The sequence below is a fragment of the Bison bison genome, unplaced genomic scaffold (genome assembly GCF_000754665.1).
Source record: "Bison bison bison isolate TAMUID 2011002044 unplaced genomic scaffold, Bison_UMD1.0 scf7180017864039, whole genome shotgun sequence".
Classification (NCBI taxonomy): domain Eukaryota; kingdom Metazoa; phylum Chordata; class Mammalia; order Artiodactyla; family Bovidae; genus Bison; species Bison bison.
This window is the reverse complement of record NW_011494611.1, coordinates 3,741,481-3,758,803: the sequence shown is the minus strand read 5'-3', so window position 1 is coordinate 3,758,803 and position 17,323 is coordinate 3,741,481. Positions and strand designations below refer to the sequence as shown.

At 41.3% G+C, this 17,323-nt stretch overlaps 2 protein-coding genes across 3 annotated transcripts in view; one reads left to right on the top strand and one right to left on the bottom strand.

The window, feature by feature from the left end:
- SLC31A1 (solute carrier family 31 (copper transporter), member 1) overlaps positions 1 to 4,676 on the top strand; it is a 34,221-nt gene extending 29,545 nt beyond the window's left edge. Inside the window, exons 4-5 of the mRNA XM_010835184.1 lie at positions 127 to 295; positions 1,389 to 4,676. Of these exons, the coding sequence (XP_010833486.1) occupies positions 127 to 295; positions 1,389 to 1,590 (371 nt within the window). The 3' untranslated portion in view covers positions 1,591 to 4,676. The remainder of the gene's footprint in view (positions 1 to 126; positions 296 to 1,388) is intronic.
- A 1,295-nt stretch (positions 4,677 to 5,971) lies between these two features.
- CDC26 (cell division cycle 26) lies at positions 5,972 to 17,278 on the bottom strand. Of its 2 annotated transcripts, none has more exons than XM_010835182.1 (4): positions 17,092 to 17,273; positions 11,396 to 11,505; positions 10,813 to 10,906; positions 5,972 to 6,514 (listed from the first exon to the last, which is right to left on the bottom strand). In XM_010835182.1, exons 3-4 carry the CDS (start codon positions 10,894 to 10,896, stop codon positions 6,338 to 6,340), a joined length of 261 nt encoding a protein of 86 aa, XP_010833484.1. In that variant the 5' UTR covers positions 10,897 to 10,906; positions 11,396 to 11,505; positions 17,092 to 17,273; the 3' UTR covers positions 5,972 to 6,337. The 2 variants fall into 2 exon arrangements, with proteins under 2 accessions (XP_010833484.1, XP_010833485.1); XM_010835183.1 differs by having other exon boundaries at positions 6,097 to 6,514; positions 10,813 to 10,934; positions 17,092 to 17,278.
- Positions 17,279 to 17,323: the final 45 nt, after the last annotated feature.

The window sequence follows — 17,323 nt, the reverse complement described above, 5'->3', positions numbered from 1 at the left end:
TCCCCCCCAAAAAAATAAGAAAAAAAGAGGAGCAGTTCTTCTGTGTTTTCTTTCTCGCTTGGAGAGCACACCAGCTAAGCATTTTGCATGTTTGACATTACTGCCATCTTTTCCTTTCCTACTTAGAAATGGCTGGAGCTTTCGTGGCAGTGTTTTTACTAGCCATGTTCTATGAAGGACTCAAGATAGCCCGAGAGGGCCTCCTGCGCAAGTCCCAAGTCAGCATCCGGTACAATTCCATGCCCGTCCCAGGACCAAATGGAACCATCCTTATGGAGACACACAAAACTGTCGGGTAAGGAGATTGAACAGATCCAGGTGGAAGTTCTGGAGAGCTGAACTAGGCAAATAGCAAAGTTGCTATTTCATTAGCAACAGCCCTTTTCTTGAGTTAATGATTCTATGTCACCTTGATCAGCACTCTTTGGAGGCTTGGGGTTGTGAGTCATTAGGCCCAAAGAGGAATGATATTAACTCTTCTTAGAGTTCATTCTGAATTCTAAGCACTGGTCACTTTGGAAGAAGGAAAAGAATCCATATTTTAACATATTAGTCAAATAATAAGAAACAAGTTAAAGAAAGAAGTTTCAGGTCAGGGTACAGAAGAATGGCAGAACCCTTTCTATAGAAAGTTGTACCTGCCCAGCTCTGATCTCATTTTGTTATGACACTGTGCAAAGGTCTGTATTTCACTTAAAGTATTTGGATGACTTGGTTTTCCCCACAGATTGGCAAGTCCTTTTTAAAATTCAGTTATAATAGAAATGTAGATCTTAAAGCTAAATTGGAATTCAAGGAATCCTATAGACCAATGTCTTACTCTCAAGGAAGCACAATATTATTTATTCCAATAGTACCCATGATTGAGGGCCAACCAGATTGTGACTCATCTAAGGTGATAGAACCAGTGAGTGACAGAGGAGACAAACAGCCAGGTCTCCTGATCCCTAATTAAGAACTGTCTACTATACCACCCCACCGTCAATTCTGTTTCCAAGTGTTTAAGAGTAAGCTTTGTGAAGGTGGAAGGCCTGAAAATGTTCGCAGAAATAAGTGCGGAAGGGTGTGAGTCATCCCTTTCAGGTTCCACGGGGGAGGTGAGTCACCCTCCAGCCTCCCTCTGCCCTCCTGAAGAGCTTGACTCCTGCTGCCATAGAACCATATCTGGCTGATGTCTATTAACCTCATAGCCCTATCATTTTTCATTCCAAGGACCAATAAACAAAACTTGCGTAGACACAGGTACCCTGGAGTTGCCAGGGTGACTGAGAGGGCAGCTGAGGCTGAGCTCAGGACTACAACTGTTCCCTTTCTTGAGCCTGAAGCGCGTGCCGAGCTGCCTGAGCACTCCCGGGGCCCTAACTCTGGTGTCCCTGTTTGCTCTCCAGGCAGCAAATGCTGAGCTTCCCGCACCTCCTGCAAACAGTGCTGCACATCATCCAAGTGGTCATCAGCTACTTCCTCATGCTCATCTTCATGACCTACAATGGGTACCTCTGCATTGCTGTAGCGGCCGGGGCGGGCACAGGGTACTTCCTCTTCAGCTGGAAGAAGGCGGTGGTAGTGGACATCACAGAGCATTGCCATTAACGTCGAAGTCCATGGTGTGGCCTTATCGATTGCAGTGGAAAGCAGTTCAAGACTGGAAGACAGGGTTCCACCTTCTCTTATCTCCTTACAACACACATACACCTGCTCAACAGAGGTTTAGCTTACAGTCTCTGAGCTAAAGTGGTAACTTCCTTCCCCCCACACTTCTTTCCCTAGTGAGCTGAGTTTCCCATTTCTCTTGAGAAGTCCTCTCCTCCTTCATTATCCTTCACAATCATCTTAGATCCGAGTTATATGTTCTTTTCTAATCTGGGTAGCTTTCTGTTCAATGGCTGCATCGCCTGCTTCCTTTTTTTTTAGTCTTGTGTTCTTTTTTTTCTTTTAAACAGACAGTTTGTGAATTTGATGGGTTTTTCCTGGGTTGGTGATGAAAATGGGTTAACTTTAGCCAGGATTGATGACAGGCAAGGGAAAGTCTTGCCTAGCTAAACCCAGAACCCAAACATGTTTTAGTCTTTGGACTCAATGATTGGAAGATAGGTTATGGCTTCCCTAGATGTGACGTGTTGCACTGAAATTTTTGTAGGGGGCAGAGATGGTTTGAGACTGTATAAATACAGGCCCAGAACTTGCAGCACAGTGCATTCCTGGGTGGCTGACTAATCAACCTATGTTCCCACTCAACATTTTAATTAGAATGAGCTCGTTAATCAAGAAAAAAAGGTGACAATCAATTTGAGAAAATAGATATTTTAAAATGAAACCATTGACATTTTTACTTTCACTTGGTACCTTAGTATGTCACAGCTGAATGAAGCAAGCGTTTAAACATTTTCTTCTGTTATTGTTTTCTTCTGTTATTGTCTGCCTCTAACCAGTGATTTTCAAACTTTAGCATGCATCATAAAATCACCTAGCGAGCTTGTTAAAAACCCAGTTGTTGGGCCTCGACCCAGAGCTCCTACATTGGTATTTTTAACAAATTCCCAAGTGATGCTCCTGCTGATGATCAGGGGACCATATTTTGAGCATCTCTGCTTTAAACTAAGGGAGTATCACCTGGTGGGTGAGCTACCTGGGACTGGGCATGGAAATTTGACTTGCTATTAGTAGGTGGTGTGTCTGGGCTTAACTCGTGTACTAAATGCTGCTGGTCAATACTTAATCATTCCATAAACATTTATTCAGCTCCAGCTGTGTCTGTGTGCCCAGGTCGACACGCATGGAAGAGCTGGAGCCAAAGTAACTTTTCTTAGCATGTATGAAATCACTAGTCCTTATTTTTAAAGATCTGTAATTTCTTGGAAGTAGCCTGAAGGTTGAGAAAGACCTTTGATCTGCAATGTAAATCAGCCAGTCTTGGGTTAGAAGGGCAAAAGCCCAGCCATCTCTGAGAGGCTTAGGGTGTGGTTGACTGATGGGCAGATTTTCCTCAGCCCCTACATCCAAAGGCATACCAGGCAGATCCTCATTCTCTGCATGACCATCTTTGTTACTCGGGGTGGGGAGAGCTTAATTAGATCACAAGTGGCCAAAAATTACTTTTCTCAGTGAAGAATGGTCTTGGATTTTTATTCTCGTTAATCGACACTGCAGTCTTGTTCCCAGTCCAACCTACCTCTGTATAGTGACTCTTGTGCTGGTCTATTAAATCCTGCCCTCCTTGGTGCTAGACTCCTTTTGTGCCTCAGGGCAGGAGAGAGAAAACACAGCTATCCTGTTGGCCTCTGTTGTGGTTTTGAAGTTTGTACTTTCTCTGTTGATGCCAGTTAAATATTGGAGGGCAAGAAATGTGTACTTACAATGTGGCTTTGAACCAAGAGAGGGTTATAAGCTTACCGGATCGAGGTTAAAACCTTGAACCAACACTTATAATTTTATGTTTTTCTCTCATTCCAACCCCTTGTAGTGCTGATACTTAGTATAAGCAAAGGGAATGACAGGTACTGATAAAAATCCAACATTAAGGTACAAATAGCCTGTACTGTCTCAGAAGCCAATGAATAATAAAACCCTGAGAAATAAAATAAGAATCAATGTTTAGTAGTAACCCTGGTACTCTCTAGACATCTTGTCATGATCTGCTATGAAATAACCTTATCAGGTTATTTTCAAGGTATGAAAAATCAAGGCCAGTTAAGACAAAATGCTGTGAATTTCAAACTCTCAGAGAGAAGCAATTTGGGATACGTCTTTGGGTATTCAAGATAGTCTCATGAAAAACCTGAATTCTGTGATCTTGAGCTAGGTTGCCAAAGGAAGAAACTAGTGAAGGGGAAAAAAAAAAGTAAACCTTAAATTCTGTCTTTCTTGAGCTCTTGGACTGTGTTAATATTGATAATCTTGTTGATTTTCATATCTATACCCCTGTTCATTTAGAATTTTAGTGCCTGACTTCTTTGTTCCTTTTGGATGCCAATTGCTTGTTTCCTCCTGTTCACAAGTGGAAGCTGTATCGCGTGTCTTTGGCCCCTTACTGTCTTTCAGTCTTTTATCCCATACATCTAGTCTAGTAATCTCCCTAGCCCTCCCAATGCACTGGACAATGCTGTGCAGTGGGTTTGGATATTGATACCAACTGGAAGCTGTAAAACTTGTTCGAGACCCTAAGCACACTTTGAGGAGCAATTGTCCTGTTGGAATTTCTATGAGGCTGGGTAAAGGGCTACCTGGTACTATCCACTAAGTTACAAAATCTTAGGTACCATCTCCAACCTATGCCAGAGGAACACTCAGCCCCTCACTGCCCACAGACAGAGTCCTCTGTCCACCAGGAAATCAGAGACTAAAGTTTCTTCACTACATCTATGGTAGGGTTCTCTGGAGTTCCCTTTTAGGCTGTGGGGCGCTGGTTTGGGGTTCCCTGTAGAAGCTGGAAGGGGAGGTGGTAGGGAGTATACTTCATGTCATTTACTGTTGGTCCTGCCCTCTCCAGCTGCTTCCTTGAGAAGATACGTCTAAAGATATAAAGTCTGCATTTGATATAATGCCTTAATCACTGGGTCTACAATTAATGTTGATTGTTTTAGATTGTAAGCTCCTGGAGGGCAGTATTGCTGTCGTAGGAATATTTTAACACTGTCATGTGCAAAAGAACAAATAAATATTTTGATTTTGTGATTCTATGTATGTCTTCCACCCAGAGTGATATCAGAGTCAGTGGTCTCTTCATTGTCCACATGGACTCATTATCATCAGTTTTTAGGATGTCCGTCTTTCAGGTGGCGTGATCCAGTTATATTTTCATCTCACTGCCCTCCTCCTTCACTTAAAACGACAGGCTTTGTACACGCCAGAAGAGTTCACATGACCTTTTGCACAGGAGACGGTCTTTGTGAAGATGCAATATCTCAGTACACCGAAGATTTTACCATATCGTAATCGCTTCCCTGTGTTTATGCTGACAGAACATCCTCCTGAGTGTGGCTCTTAGGAGGGAAGAAGAAACTCAGAAGGCAGTGTTTTTGTGCTTCTGTGCCCACTCATGCTGGGAAGCCATAGTGACTGGTTGAGGCAGGCTTGGATGATTTTTTTTTCTCTCTCTCTTTGATCCTGGCCTTTGTAGCATTGAAACTAATTGAACTCAGTTTCCCTATCTGGAGCCACTGTTGCTGTGTTTTTTTTTGTTGTTGTTGTTGCTGTGTTTTCAAGATAAAAGAATGGAAAGTCCCAGATAAAAGTGGAAGAATAAAACTATTGTAAGAATGGTAGGGAAGACGTGACTACATATCTTCTTCTCTTCCTGCCTCCCACACTGTGATTACCCAGACGTAAACTACCCCAGAAAGGCTGGGTAAAATCCTGCTAGTGGGTCTCTACAGAACTGCTGACTCCAGAGGTTCTTTTCTACTATAGTTGGCAGTTCCCAGTAGTTGAATTAAACAGTGAAAACAACAGGACATAATTCTAGTCTCTGAGCTTCCTCCCAGATTGACTCATTAGGAAAACTCTCAGGCAGTTTGAGAAAGAAGGAAAACTGAGATGGTTGGAGTGCTAATACTCCACTGCCTATCCTCTCAAACTAGTTACAAAGCCATTCTATAAAGATTCTGGAAATCCACAGCTTGATCGGGTTAATACAAAATCGTGAGATTCTAATCTCCATGAGGGCAGGGATCTCGATTTGTTCACTGCTGTTAATAAGTGCCTAGAATGGTACCTGGCACGTAGGAGGCACTCAAGAAATACTTGTCAAATAAATGAACTAAGTGAAAATCAGTTACAGGGATCAACTGGATGTGTCCTGTGTTTGCTGTGTAGTTGCTAAGTTGTGTCCAACTCTTTGCAACCCCATGGACCATATCCCACCAGGCTCCTCTGTCCATGGGATTTCCCAGGCAAAAATACTGGGGTAGGTTGCCATTCTTCAGGGGATCTTACTGACCCAGGCATCAAACTCTCGTCTCCTGCAATGGCAGGAGGATTCTTTTTACCACTGAGCCACCTGGGAAAGCCCATTCTGTGCATAGGGTCTTTTAATAAAGTTGAGAAGAATGATGTAGCAATTTAATGGTGCTATTATATTTCATTAAGTATGTCACACACTTTCCCAAAAATATATTTATTTTTAAAAACAAAAATCAAGTCAAATTTTTCAGAGACAAACCAGAATTTGAATTTCAGCTTTCAGAGTGAAAGTTAAGCATCCGTAATCACGCAGAAGTATTTCTCTGCAGGAGGTAAAACATTCTGTCTGACTGTGAACACTCCATTCTCTAAATCTTGTTTGTGTTTCTGCCATCATTGTACTCCATTCCAGGGCTCTGGCACGCAAGATAATCCACTTCTAAAACTCAAAATTTCCAAATTGAGATGAACGATTGTTGGGCTTTGGTTGGGGTTTATAACCAATTCGATCATTAATCATTTGTTCCCGGCTCTTGGGATCACTGCTGAGTCCAATGGCACCTTCTCCATCACTGCCTCCTACAATGTCCACATCTTCCTTTTGTTTCTTACGGGTCTGAAAGTTTAGATGTTTTAGTGTTAAGGCAATATTCTATTCATTAATAAACATTTATTTAGCACCTACCATGTATTAGGCATTAGGGTAAAGGATAGGGTTTGGGATTACACAACAATAAGCTGAAATCCTAGGTTTAGATGGTTAGGGGTCCGAGAGGATATAAGAGGATACAGTGATAAAAGATGTAAGCCCTACCTTCCAGGATGTCACAGTCTAAAAGGGAAATAGACCATTAAAATAGAAGATGAATCAGGGCTATGACAGAGCAAAGTCCACACAATAGACGGAGATTAAAGTGACTGGTAAAACAATAACCACCAGAAATTAACAGATGACACCATGAGATTAAATGTAACACAAGAATAGAAAGTTTTGTGCTATCTTATCATGAGGTCTGTCTGACTTGGGGAATTCATTTTTGTTTTCAGATAAAAGGTTTGGCTCCAGCCACAAGTTACTACAGAATTCACAGTCAACGTCTCAGTTTGATCACTTTCAAACATCCCACAACTACCCTACCTGAGAGTTCCTTATTAGAAGAATGGCTCCACTACACCAATCCCAATCCCTGGAATCACTGCTGTTCTTCACCACTTACTGCTATTCTTCACCACTGCTGATCTGGGAGCCTTTAAATGCCAGCATCAAAGTATATAGTGCATCAGTGAGGTATTTATATATATACATATACACACACACACATATATATAAACATAATGGCCTCCTGAGTTACTCTCTAGGTCATACTACCTAACATAACATTAGAAAAGCTCTCCCTAAACACCTTTGTGAAGACAAGTTCTAAAAGGCACAGGATGATATATCATTTTATAAGCTGTGAGAAACTCAGAATATCCAAGTAAAATGAAATCATTTAAAAGGCTTCCAACTGTGAACAACTGCTGACTGTTTCAAAATCCAGAATCAGCAAAATGTAATTAAACTAATTTTAGTAACAAATAAAATACCAGTTTTCTGTTCCATTTTAGCACAGGACAAAAACTATTCCTCCCTCCAAAGTTGCTCTAAAAAACAAGTGAAACCCTCTAAATAACTGTAGTAAAAAGATGAAAAACAACAACAAAAATATCAAGGCATAAATTTATATCTAGGAATAAATTTGACCAAGGAGGTAAAAAGACCTGTACACTTAAAAATGAGACATTGTTGAAAGAAAAGGAAGACACAAAGAAATGAAAAGGTATTCTATGCTCATGGATAGGACAGTTAAAATGTCTATACTCCCTAAAGCTATCTACAGATTCAATGCAATCCCCATCAAAATCCCAACAACATTTTTCACAGCAATAAAACAAAAATTCCTAAAATTTGTATAGGACCACAGAAGACCCCGAGGAGCCAAAGCAATCTTGAAAAAAAAGAACAAGGCTGGAGGTATCACATTCCCTGATTTCAAATTATACTACAAAGCCACAGTAATCAAAACAGCATGGTATTGGCAGAAAAAGAGACACAGGTCAATGGAACAGAACTAAGAGCCCAGAAATAAACCTGCACATATACAGATAATTGACTTACAACAAAGTAGCAAAGAACATACAATGGAGAAAGGACAGTCTCTTAAATAAATGCTGTTGAGAAAATTGAACAGCCAATGCAAGAGAATGAAGCTAGACCACTATTTTGCACCATACACAAAAATTAACTCAAAATGGATTAAAGACTTTATTATAAGACCTCCTGAAACAATAAAACTCTCCTAGAAGAAAACATAGGTGGTATGCTATTTGAATCAGTCTTATCAGTCTTTCTGAGTATTGTTTCCTCAGGCAAGGGAAACAAAAGAAAAATAAACAAATGGGACTATATCAAACTAAAAACCTTTGGCACAGCAAAAGAAACCATAAACAAAATGAGAAGACAGGATACTAAATGGGAGAAAATAGCTGCAAATAATTTATCTGATAAGGGATTAATACCCCAGATATATAAAACTCTCATACAACTCAACAACAAAAAAACAGAGGACCCAAGAATCTGAATAGACATTTTTCCAAAGAAGACAGACGGATGATCAAGAGGTATAAGAAAAGATATTCAACATCACTAATTACTAGAGAAATGCAAATCAAAACGACAATGTGATATCATCTCATGCTCATTAGAATGGCCATTATCAAAAAGACAAGAAATAACAGGTGTTAGAGAGGACGTGGAGAAAAGGAAAGCACACATTCTGAGAATGTAAACTGGTACAGCCACTAAGGAAAACAGAATGGAGATTTCTCAAAAAGTTAAGAGCAGAACTACCATATGATCCAGCAATTCCACTCCTGGGTATATATCCAAAGAAAATGAAAACACTATTTCAAAAAGAGTTCACCACCATGTTCATCACAGTATCATTCACAATAGCCAACATATGGAAATAACCTCAGTGCCTCATGACAGACGAATGGATAACACAGATGTGGTGTATCTATATCTATATAGATATACCATACAATACTACTCAGTCATAAGAATTAACTCAATTAAAAAAAAAACTCAATGGGGAGCTGACTCTGCAAGGTCAAATTTCAGTATGAGACTAACACTTTATATAATAAGACTTTTTACAACTGAAGTTTAAACCATAAGGGACATTTCAGGGGAAGAGCACAGAGTGTTTATTGACACTGAAATTAAAGATAACTCGTCAGGAGAAGATAAAGTGGAGAGATGACCAAGGACCAGATCAAAAGGGCCTTTTATGTCATCCTAAGGAATTTGTACTTTATTCCAAAAGCCAGTAAAGAATTTAAGTCTTACTGATTGACATCTAATACCGTACGGTAAGGCTATGCTTAAAAAATACATATTGAACTCCTACTAGATGCTGGGAACTCAACAGTGGAGAAGACAGGCATGATTTTTACAATCAGCATTCGTAATGTAAATGATTTTACAATAAACAAATCATTGTAAATTATAATAAGTGCTATGAAATAAAAGAATACAGTGTTCTGAGAGACCCTAATGAGATGGAGAGAGCACGGGTAGGAATGAAAACACCGAAGCTGGACAGGGTCAGAAGAGGCCTCTCAGACTGAGGAGGTCACATTCAAACTGAGACATGAAGAAAGAGAAAAGACTCCAGGCAGAGGAAAATAACATGTGCAAAGGCCACGAGTTATAAACAGTTTGGCATGTTCAAGGACAAAGGAAAACCAATGTGCCTAGGGTACAGAGGGCAAGGCAAGAGTGGCAGAAGATGAAACCTGAGAGGGGCCAGAACATACAAAAACTTGGAGGCATGACAAGGAACTGAGGCTTTATTCCAGGTTCAGGAAACCACTGAGGATTTTTAAGCATGAGAATAACATGAGCTGAAATTTTTTAAAGATCACTCTATATAGATACCTAATGGAGAAAGGATTGAAGACACAATAATGGACGTGGAGAGACAACTTGGATGCAGCTCAAATTGTGCAGTGAGATAATGGTTATTGGAATAGGGTTCTAACGGCGGAGATAAAAAAGGTATGGGTAGATACTAGAAATATTCTGGAGGTAGAACCAAAGGATTTATGGAAAAATTGAATATAAACGGTGAGGGAAAGGGAGAACTTAAGATTGTCTCTCAGGATTATGGTGTGAGCAACGATATAGATACTGACATAGTAGAGTATACTGAGGTAGAAATGGTTCGAGGAAGAAATCAAGAGTTTTTTGTTTTAACATATTAAGTTTAGTACACTGAATAATGACCTCCAAAGCTATCAGGCCCTAATCTCTGGATCCTGTAATTATTGCCTTGTATGTGAAAATGGTCTTTGTAGATGTGATTCAATTAAGGATGTTGCAATGGGGACATTTCCCTGGAATATGTGGGTGGGCCCTTAATGCCAATGCATGTATCTTGTAAGAGAGGGCAGAGGGAGACTTGACAGGCAGAAAAGATAATGTGATTACAGACAGAGACACCGGACTGATGTGGCCACAAGTCAAGGAATGCCAGCAGCCACCAGAAGCTGCAACAGTCAAGGAACAGGACTGTCCCCTACGGTTGCTGGAGGGAGCACAGTCCTGCTGACATCTTGATTTTGGATCAGTGATACTGGTTTCAGATTGCTTGCCTGCAGAACTGTGAAAGCCTAAATTTCTGTTGTTTGAAACCACCAAGTTTGTGGAAATTCATTACAGCAGACACAGGAAGCTAATACATTATGTTTAAGATGCCTGTCAAGCATCCAAATAGAGATTTCAAACAAGCTGTTGGTATGAGAATCTGGAGTTCAAAAGTTAAGGGTTACTGTTTTAAATATTCCTAAGGGTTTGAAAGTTGTACTCACCTCCAGGTCCTTTCGAATGCTCTCAAACTCCTCAATATCATCAAGTTTCAGCTCTAGGCGGGTTGGTTTTCGTCGCAGCATCATGAAATCAATACTAAAGGGCAGATGCAGTAAACTATTAGCTGTTAAAAATGGTAGAAAGGAGAAAAAATTGTAAGGCATAAATCTTAGCTACAAACACAAGACCAGTTTGTAAGCATGCACACTAAAACAAATGGTGATACAAAAGACTCATCTGGAATCACACACTGGCTTCTAAGTCCTTAGGGATATAATTATCATGATGCAGACCCACAACTCTATAATTCCAAAAATCTCTTTCTTCCAGAATTTAAAATAGCAAGCTGCCTATAAAATAGAATTCTAGGCATCAATCACTTTAATCTCATGTCCATTCCCAGATAATTATTCTAGCTAAGAGAATAAAGCTAAAATATCACAATTTTAATTCAGTATAGTTAGTAGGAGAATATACAAGTCAATAGATTTGACCAACACTATGTGGGAATTGTGAGAGACTTATGATCACTCCTGAATGCTAAAATTAGTTTGTGAAATCGTATGAAAACTCCTTCTAACTCACCAGTTCACAGGGTTATCCTAAAGGTCTGAATAGGTCCTCAATGGATAGGTCGTTCATTCAACCAACACTTCCTGTGCTCCAGCTACTGAGTTAAAAGGCATAGTCACAGTCTGTGGGGAAAACAAACATAAAGAGAAAACCTCAGTATACTGTAGGAAGAACTTTGATGAGGGTAATGTAATGACATCACAAAGGCACCCAATCCAGTGGGGTGAACAGGGATGTGGAGAAGATGATGTCTAAGTTGATTTTTGATGGACAAGCAGAAAAGGGGAATTAAGGGCATCCCAGGCAGAGAGAATAAGTATACACAGAGGCTCAAGAGAACACTCTGGAATCTGAAAGGTAATGCTTATGCTAAAAAAGAAAAAAAAGCTTTTTTTTTTTCTTTTAGAAGAAAATAAAACTCCTCAGTTGAGTTTAAAACCTGTTGATGGCATCATCTTCATATCCTCACCGTATCCGGTAGAGATCATCTATAATAACCGTTAGTAGATGCTTTGTTGAATAAACTGAGAGATCCAAACCAAAAAGAAAAGGAAATGAAGTTTTCTTGAGCACTGTGCCACACTCTTCTTTTTACATTCTCAGGTTTACTCTAACAGAGAAATACCATGATGCTGGCAAAATTACCCCTATTTGGATAAAGCTAGCTCAGATAAAGTCTTAGCTGCTCAGTTGGATTAATAAATGTCAGCCTCCTGGGAAATTCCCTGACAATCCAGTGGTTAGGACTCTGTGTGTCCACTGCAGTGGGCACCAGTTTGATCCCTGGTTGGGGAACTAAGATCCACATGCCTCGAGAAAGGGAAAAAAAAAAAGTCACCCTCCTATAAAAATTGTACATAGGCCACAGGGAGAGGATTACATGAGAAGCATGTAAGTGAAAGCTCCTTTAAAATATGCATAGGCCCCTCTCGCCTTCTCTGACGACCCACACTATCTGGAGTGTGTTTCTCGTTAAATAAATCCACTTCTTACCAAGCAAAAAACAAACAAACAAAAACCAAAAATACATGTAGAGATATAAATTGTTAATACATGTATCTAGGATATAGACAGGACTTTGAAATACACAAGGAAGAAATGTCTCCTCCTCCCACGAAGGTTGGGACAGACACAAGTAATGTGTCTGTTTTATCAATACAAAACACGGGCACCTCACATTTCAAATTGCTTTGTACTAAATCAGATATTATCTTGATTCCAATGTAGAAAAAAAGTAGAGGAGGCCAAAGTTCCAAGGGTGGAGAATGTTTAAAAAAAGAACTGAGACACATTTTAACCTTTCTGCAAACTGTAAAAAGCTCACCGCCAGGGATCAGTATAGAGTAACAGATAAAAGTGCCTGCTCTGGAGATGAGCGTGGCCTTGCCCATCAGAGCAAGACCCAGTTTGCCCCACAGCCAGTTCCTCGCATCAGGAAGCCTGCACAAGCCTTTTATCCTCATCCATCAGAGGGCAGAAAGAATGAAAACCATAATCACAGGAAACTAACCAAACTGACCGCATGGACCACAACCTTGCCTAACTCAATGACTCTATGAGCCATGTGGTGTAGGGCCACCCAAGATGGACGGGCCATGGTGGAGAGTTCTGACAAAACATGGTTGACTGGAGAAGGGAATGGCAAGCCACTTCAGCACTATTGCCTTGAGAACCCCATGAACACTATGAAAAGGCAAAAAGATACAACACTGAAAGATGAACCGCCCAGGTTGGTAGGTGTCCAATTGCTACTGGAGAAGAGTAGAGAAACAGCTCCAGAAGGAATGAAGAGGCTGACCCAAAGCAGAAATAACACGCAGTTGTGGATGTGTCTGGTGGTGAAAGTAAAGTCTGACGCTGTAAAGAAGAGTATTGCATAGGAACCTGGAATGTTAGGTCCATCAGTCAGTTCAGTTCAGTTGCTCAGTCATGTCTGACTCTGTGACCCCATGGACGTCAGCACGCCAGCCTTCCATCCATCATCAACACCCACATCTTGCTCAAACTCATGTTCATTGAGTCAGTGATGCCATCCAACCATCTTATCCTCTGTCATCCCCTTCTCCTGCTGCCTTCAATCTTTCCCAGCATCAGAGTCTTTTCTAAGGAGTCAGTTCTTCGCATCAGTGCTCAAAGTACTGGAGCATCAGCCCTTCCAATGAATATTCAAGACTGATTTCCTTTAGGATTGACTGGTTTGATCTCCTTGAAGTCCAGGGTCCATGAATCAAGGTAAATTGGAAGTGGTCCAACAGGACATGGCAAGAGTGAGCATCGACATTTTAGGAATCAGTGAACTGAAATGAACTGGAACAGGCGAATTTAACTCAGATGACCACTATATCTATTACTATGGGCAAAAATCCCTTAGAAGAAGAAAATGGAGTAGCCCTCACAGTCAACAAGAGTCCAAAATGCAGCACTTGGGTGCAATTGCAAAAATGACAAAATGATTTCTGTCCGTTTCCAAGGTGAACCATTCAATATCACAATAATCCAGATCCATGTCCCAACCACTAATGCTGAAGAAGCTGAAGCTTAATGGTTCTATGAAGACCTACATGACCTTCTAGAACGAACATGCCTTGGATCACAGAAAAAACTAGAGAATTCCAGAAAAACATATACTTCTGCTTCATTGACTACACTAAAGCCTTTGACTGTGTAGATGATAACAAACTGTGGAAAATTCTGAAAGAGATGGGAATACCACACCACCTTACCTCCTCCTGAAAATCCCGTATGCAGGTTAAGAAGCAACAGTTAGAACTGGACATGGAACAACAGACTGGTTCAAAACTGGGAAAGGAGTACGTCAAGGCTGTATATTGTCACCCTGCTTATTTAACTTCTATGCAGAGTACATCATGAGAAATGCCGGGCTGGATGAAGCACAAGCTGGAATCAAGACTGCAGGAGAAATATCAATAATCTAAGACATGCAGATGACACTTATGGCAGAAAGTGAAGAGGAATTAAAGAGTCTCTTAATGAAGGTGATAGAGGATAGTGAAAAGCTGGCTTAAAACTCAACATTCAAAAAATTAAGATCATGGCATCTGGCCCCATCACTTCATGGCAAATAGATGGGGAAACAATGGAAACAGTGACAGACTATTTTCTTGGGCTCCAAAATCACTGTGGATGGTGACTGCAGCCAGAAATTAAAAGACACTTGCTCCTTAGAAGAAAAGCAATGACAAACTTAGATAGCATATTAAAAAGCACACACATTACTTTGCCTACAAAAGTTCATATAGCCAAAGTTAGTTTTTCCAGTAGTCATATACAGATGTGGGAGCTGGACAATAAAAAAGGCTGATCACTAAAGAATTGATGCCTTCAAACTGTGGTGCTGGAGAAGACTCTTGACAGCCCCTTGGACAGCAAGGAGATCAAACCAGTCAATCCTAGAGGAAATCAACCCTGAGTATTCATTGTAAGGACTGATGCTGAAGCTGAAGTTTCAATACTTTGGCCACCTGATGCAAAGAGCCAACTCATTAGAAAAGACCCTGATGCTGGGAAAGATTGAAGGCAGGAGAAGGGGATGACAGAGGATGACATGATTGGATGGCTTCACCAATTCAATGCACAGGAGTTTGACCAAACTCCAGGAGATGGTCAAGGACAGGGAAGCCTGGCATGCTACTGTCCAGAGGCTCGCAAAGAGCCTGACATGACTGAGCAACTGAACAACAATTGGAGGCAGAGATTCTAATTCCATCCCCACTGATTTTGGACAACTGGCTTCACCTTTTACTAGATCTTGGTTTCCTGCTCTGTATCTGTTGTTGTATGGATTAAATGTCGCATTGCAGTGTAAATTCCTGTAACAAAACCTGGCGTTTAGCAAATGCTCAATCAGTTCAGTTCAGTTCAGTTGCTCAGTTGTGTCCAACTCTTTGTGACCCCATGGACTGCAACATGCCAGGCTTTCCTGTCCATCACCAACTTCTAGAGCTTATTCAAACTCATGTCCATTGAGTCAGTGATGCCATCCAACCATCTTATCCTCTTTCATCCCCTTTTCCTCCTGCACTCAATCTTTCCCAGCATCAGGGTCTTTTCAGGTGAGTCAGTTCTTCGCATCAGGTGGCCAAAGTATTGGAGTTTCAGCTTCGGCATCAGTCCTTCAATGAATATTCAGGACTGATTTCCTTTAGGATGGACTGGCTGGATCTCCTTGCTCTCCAAGGGACTCTCAAGAGTCTTCTCCAACACTACAGTTCAAAAGCATCAATTCTTCAGCGCTCAGCTTTCTTTATAGTCCAACTCTCACATCCATACATGACTACTGGAAAAACCAAAGTTTTGACTAGATGGACCTTTGTTGGCAAAGTAATGTGTCTGGTTTTTTGATATGCTGTCTAGGTTTGTCATTGCTTTTCTTCTAAGGAGCAAGTGTCTTTTAATTTCATGGCTGTAGTCATCATCTGCAGTGATTTTGGAGCCCAGAAAAATAAAGTCTGTCACTCCATTGTTTCCCCATCTATGCGCCATAAAGTGATGGAGCCAGATGCCGTGATCTTAGTTTTCTGAATGTGGAGTTTTAAGCCAACTTTTTCACTCTCCTCTTTCACTTTCATCAAGAGGCTCTTTAAGTCTTCTTCGCTTTCTGCCATAATGGTGGTGTCATCTGCCTATCTGAGGTTATTGATATTTCTCCCAGCAATCTTGATTCCAACTTGTGCTTCATACAGCCTGGCATTTTGCATGATGTACTCTGCATAAGTACATATATGTTAAATACATACATATATGTTAAAAGTACATATATAAATACATACATACATATATGTTAAAAACATACATATAAGTTAAATAAGCAGAGTGATAATATACAGCCTTTACTACTCCTTTCCCGATTTGGAACCAGTCTGTTGTTCCACGTCCAGTTCTAACTATTGTTTCTTGACTTGCATACACATTTCTCAGGAGGCAGGTCTGGTGGTCTAGTATTCCCATCTCTTCCAGAATTTTTCACAGTAAATAGCCATTATTATCGTAAAGAGGCCTAGGGGAGGGGAGGGGGCTCTTTCCAGCTCTGGAAACACCAATATTTTGTGAATCTCCACCGCCTACAAGGAGAAGGAATTGACAACCCACTCCGGTACTCTTGCCTGGAAAATCCCATGGACAGAGAAGCCTGGGAGGCTATAGTCCATGGGGTCGCAAAGAGTTGGACACGACTGAGCGACTTCACTTTCACTTTCACCCCCTACAAGGGTGCAAAAATCTTGTCTTGTCCACCTCTGATGCCCCAGCACCCAGGGCAGCAGGGTTTTGAAAAGTTGTTTGCTTGCAGTTTACCTGAGGCCTCACATTCATCATCTCACTCAGAATAAGATAGAAAGACCTGCTGAAGACAGCAAAAGCGGGGCGTGGCTCCTCCGCCTGGTCTTTATTTCACTTCGGCGCTAGAGGGCTCTTTGAACTTATTGTTTCACCACTGTCCGAATCCACCGAAAACCCACCCGGCTCAGAAGAAACTGCCAAGAGAACTTCCTGACAGCAGAGAACAGCACTCCTGCCGCAGCCCCCGGGCTGCACTAGAGGGTCCAGGGCGAGAGTTTCCATGGCAACATGGCCCTTGGCGCCAGGAGGACTTAGAGCCCCTGGCCGTGCCAGGAGCCGACAGCAGGCCCCGGAATCCCTCGATTCGCTCCCTGAGTTCAGTTTGCAGCCGCGCGATTCCCCGCACCTACCTCTTTTCAGGCCTGTTCAGTCCTTTTCCGGAACCTAGGCGCCCACCCCGAATCATCCGCTAAGCCAACTGGACTACAGTTCCCACACTGCCTCTGAGTCTCTCTCTTCGCAGAACCTTGTCCTCCGCGTGCTTTTCTCGGAGGCTCTGCAGATCATATCTCTCAACTAGCCCAGACTCCCTGCTACTACGATTCCCATAATGCTCCACGCCTCCCAGGATGCTGCGTCGGA

Coding starts and splice junctions, on each gene's coding strand:
- CDC26 (XM_010835183.1), bottom strand. CDS start 10,896: ATGATGCTGCGACGAAAACCAACCCGCCTAGAGCTGAAACTTGATGAT. Junction 6,515..10,812: donor GCATTCGAAAGGACCTGGAG/GTGAGTACAACT, acceptor CTAAACTTTCAG/ACCCGTAAGAAACAAAAGGA.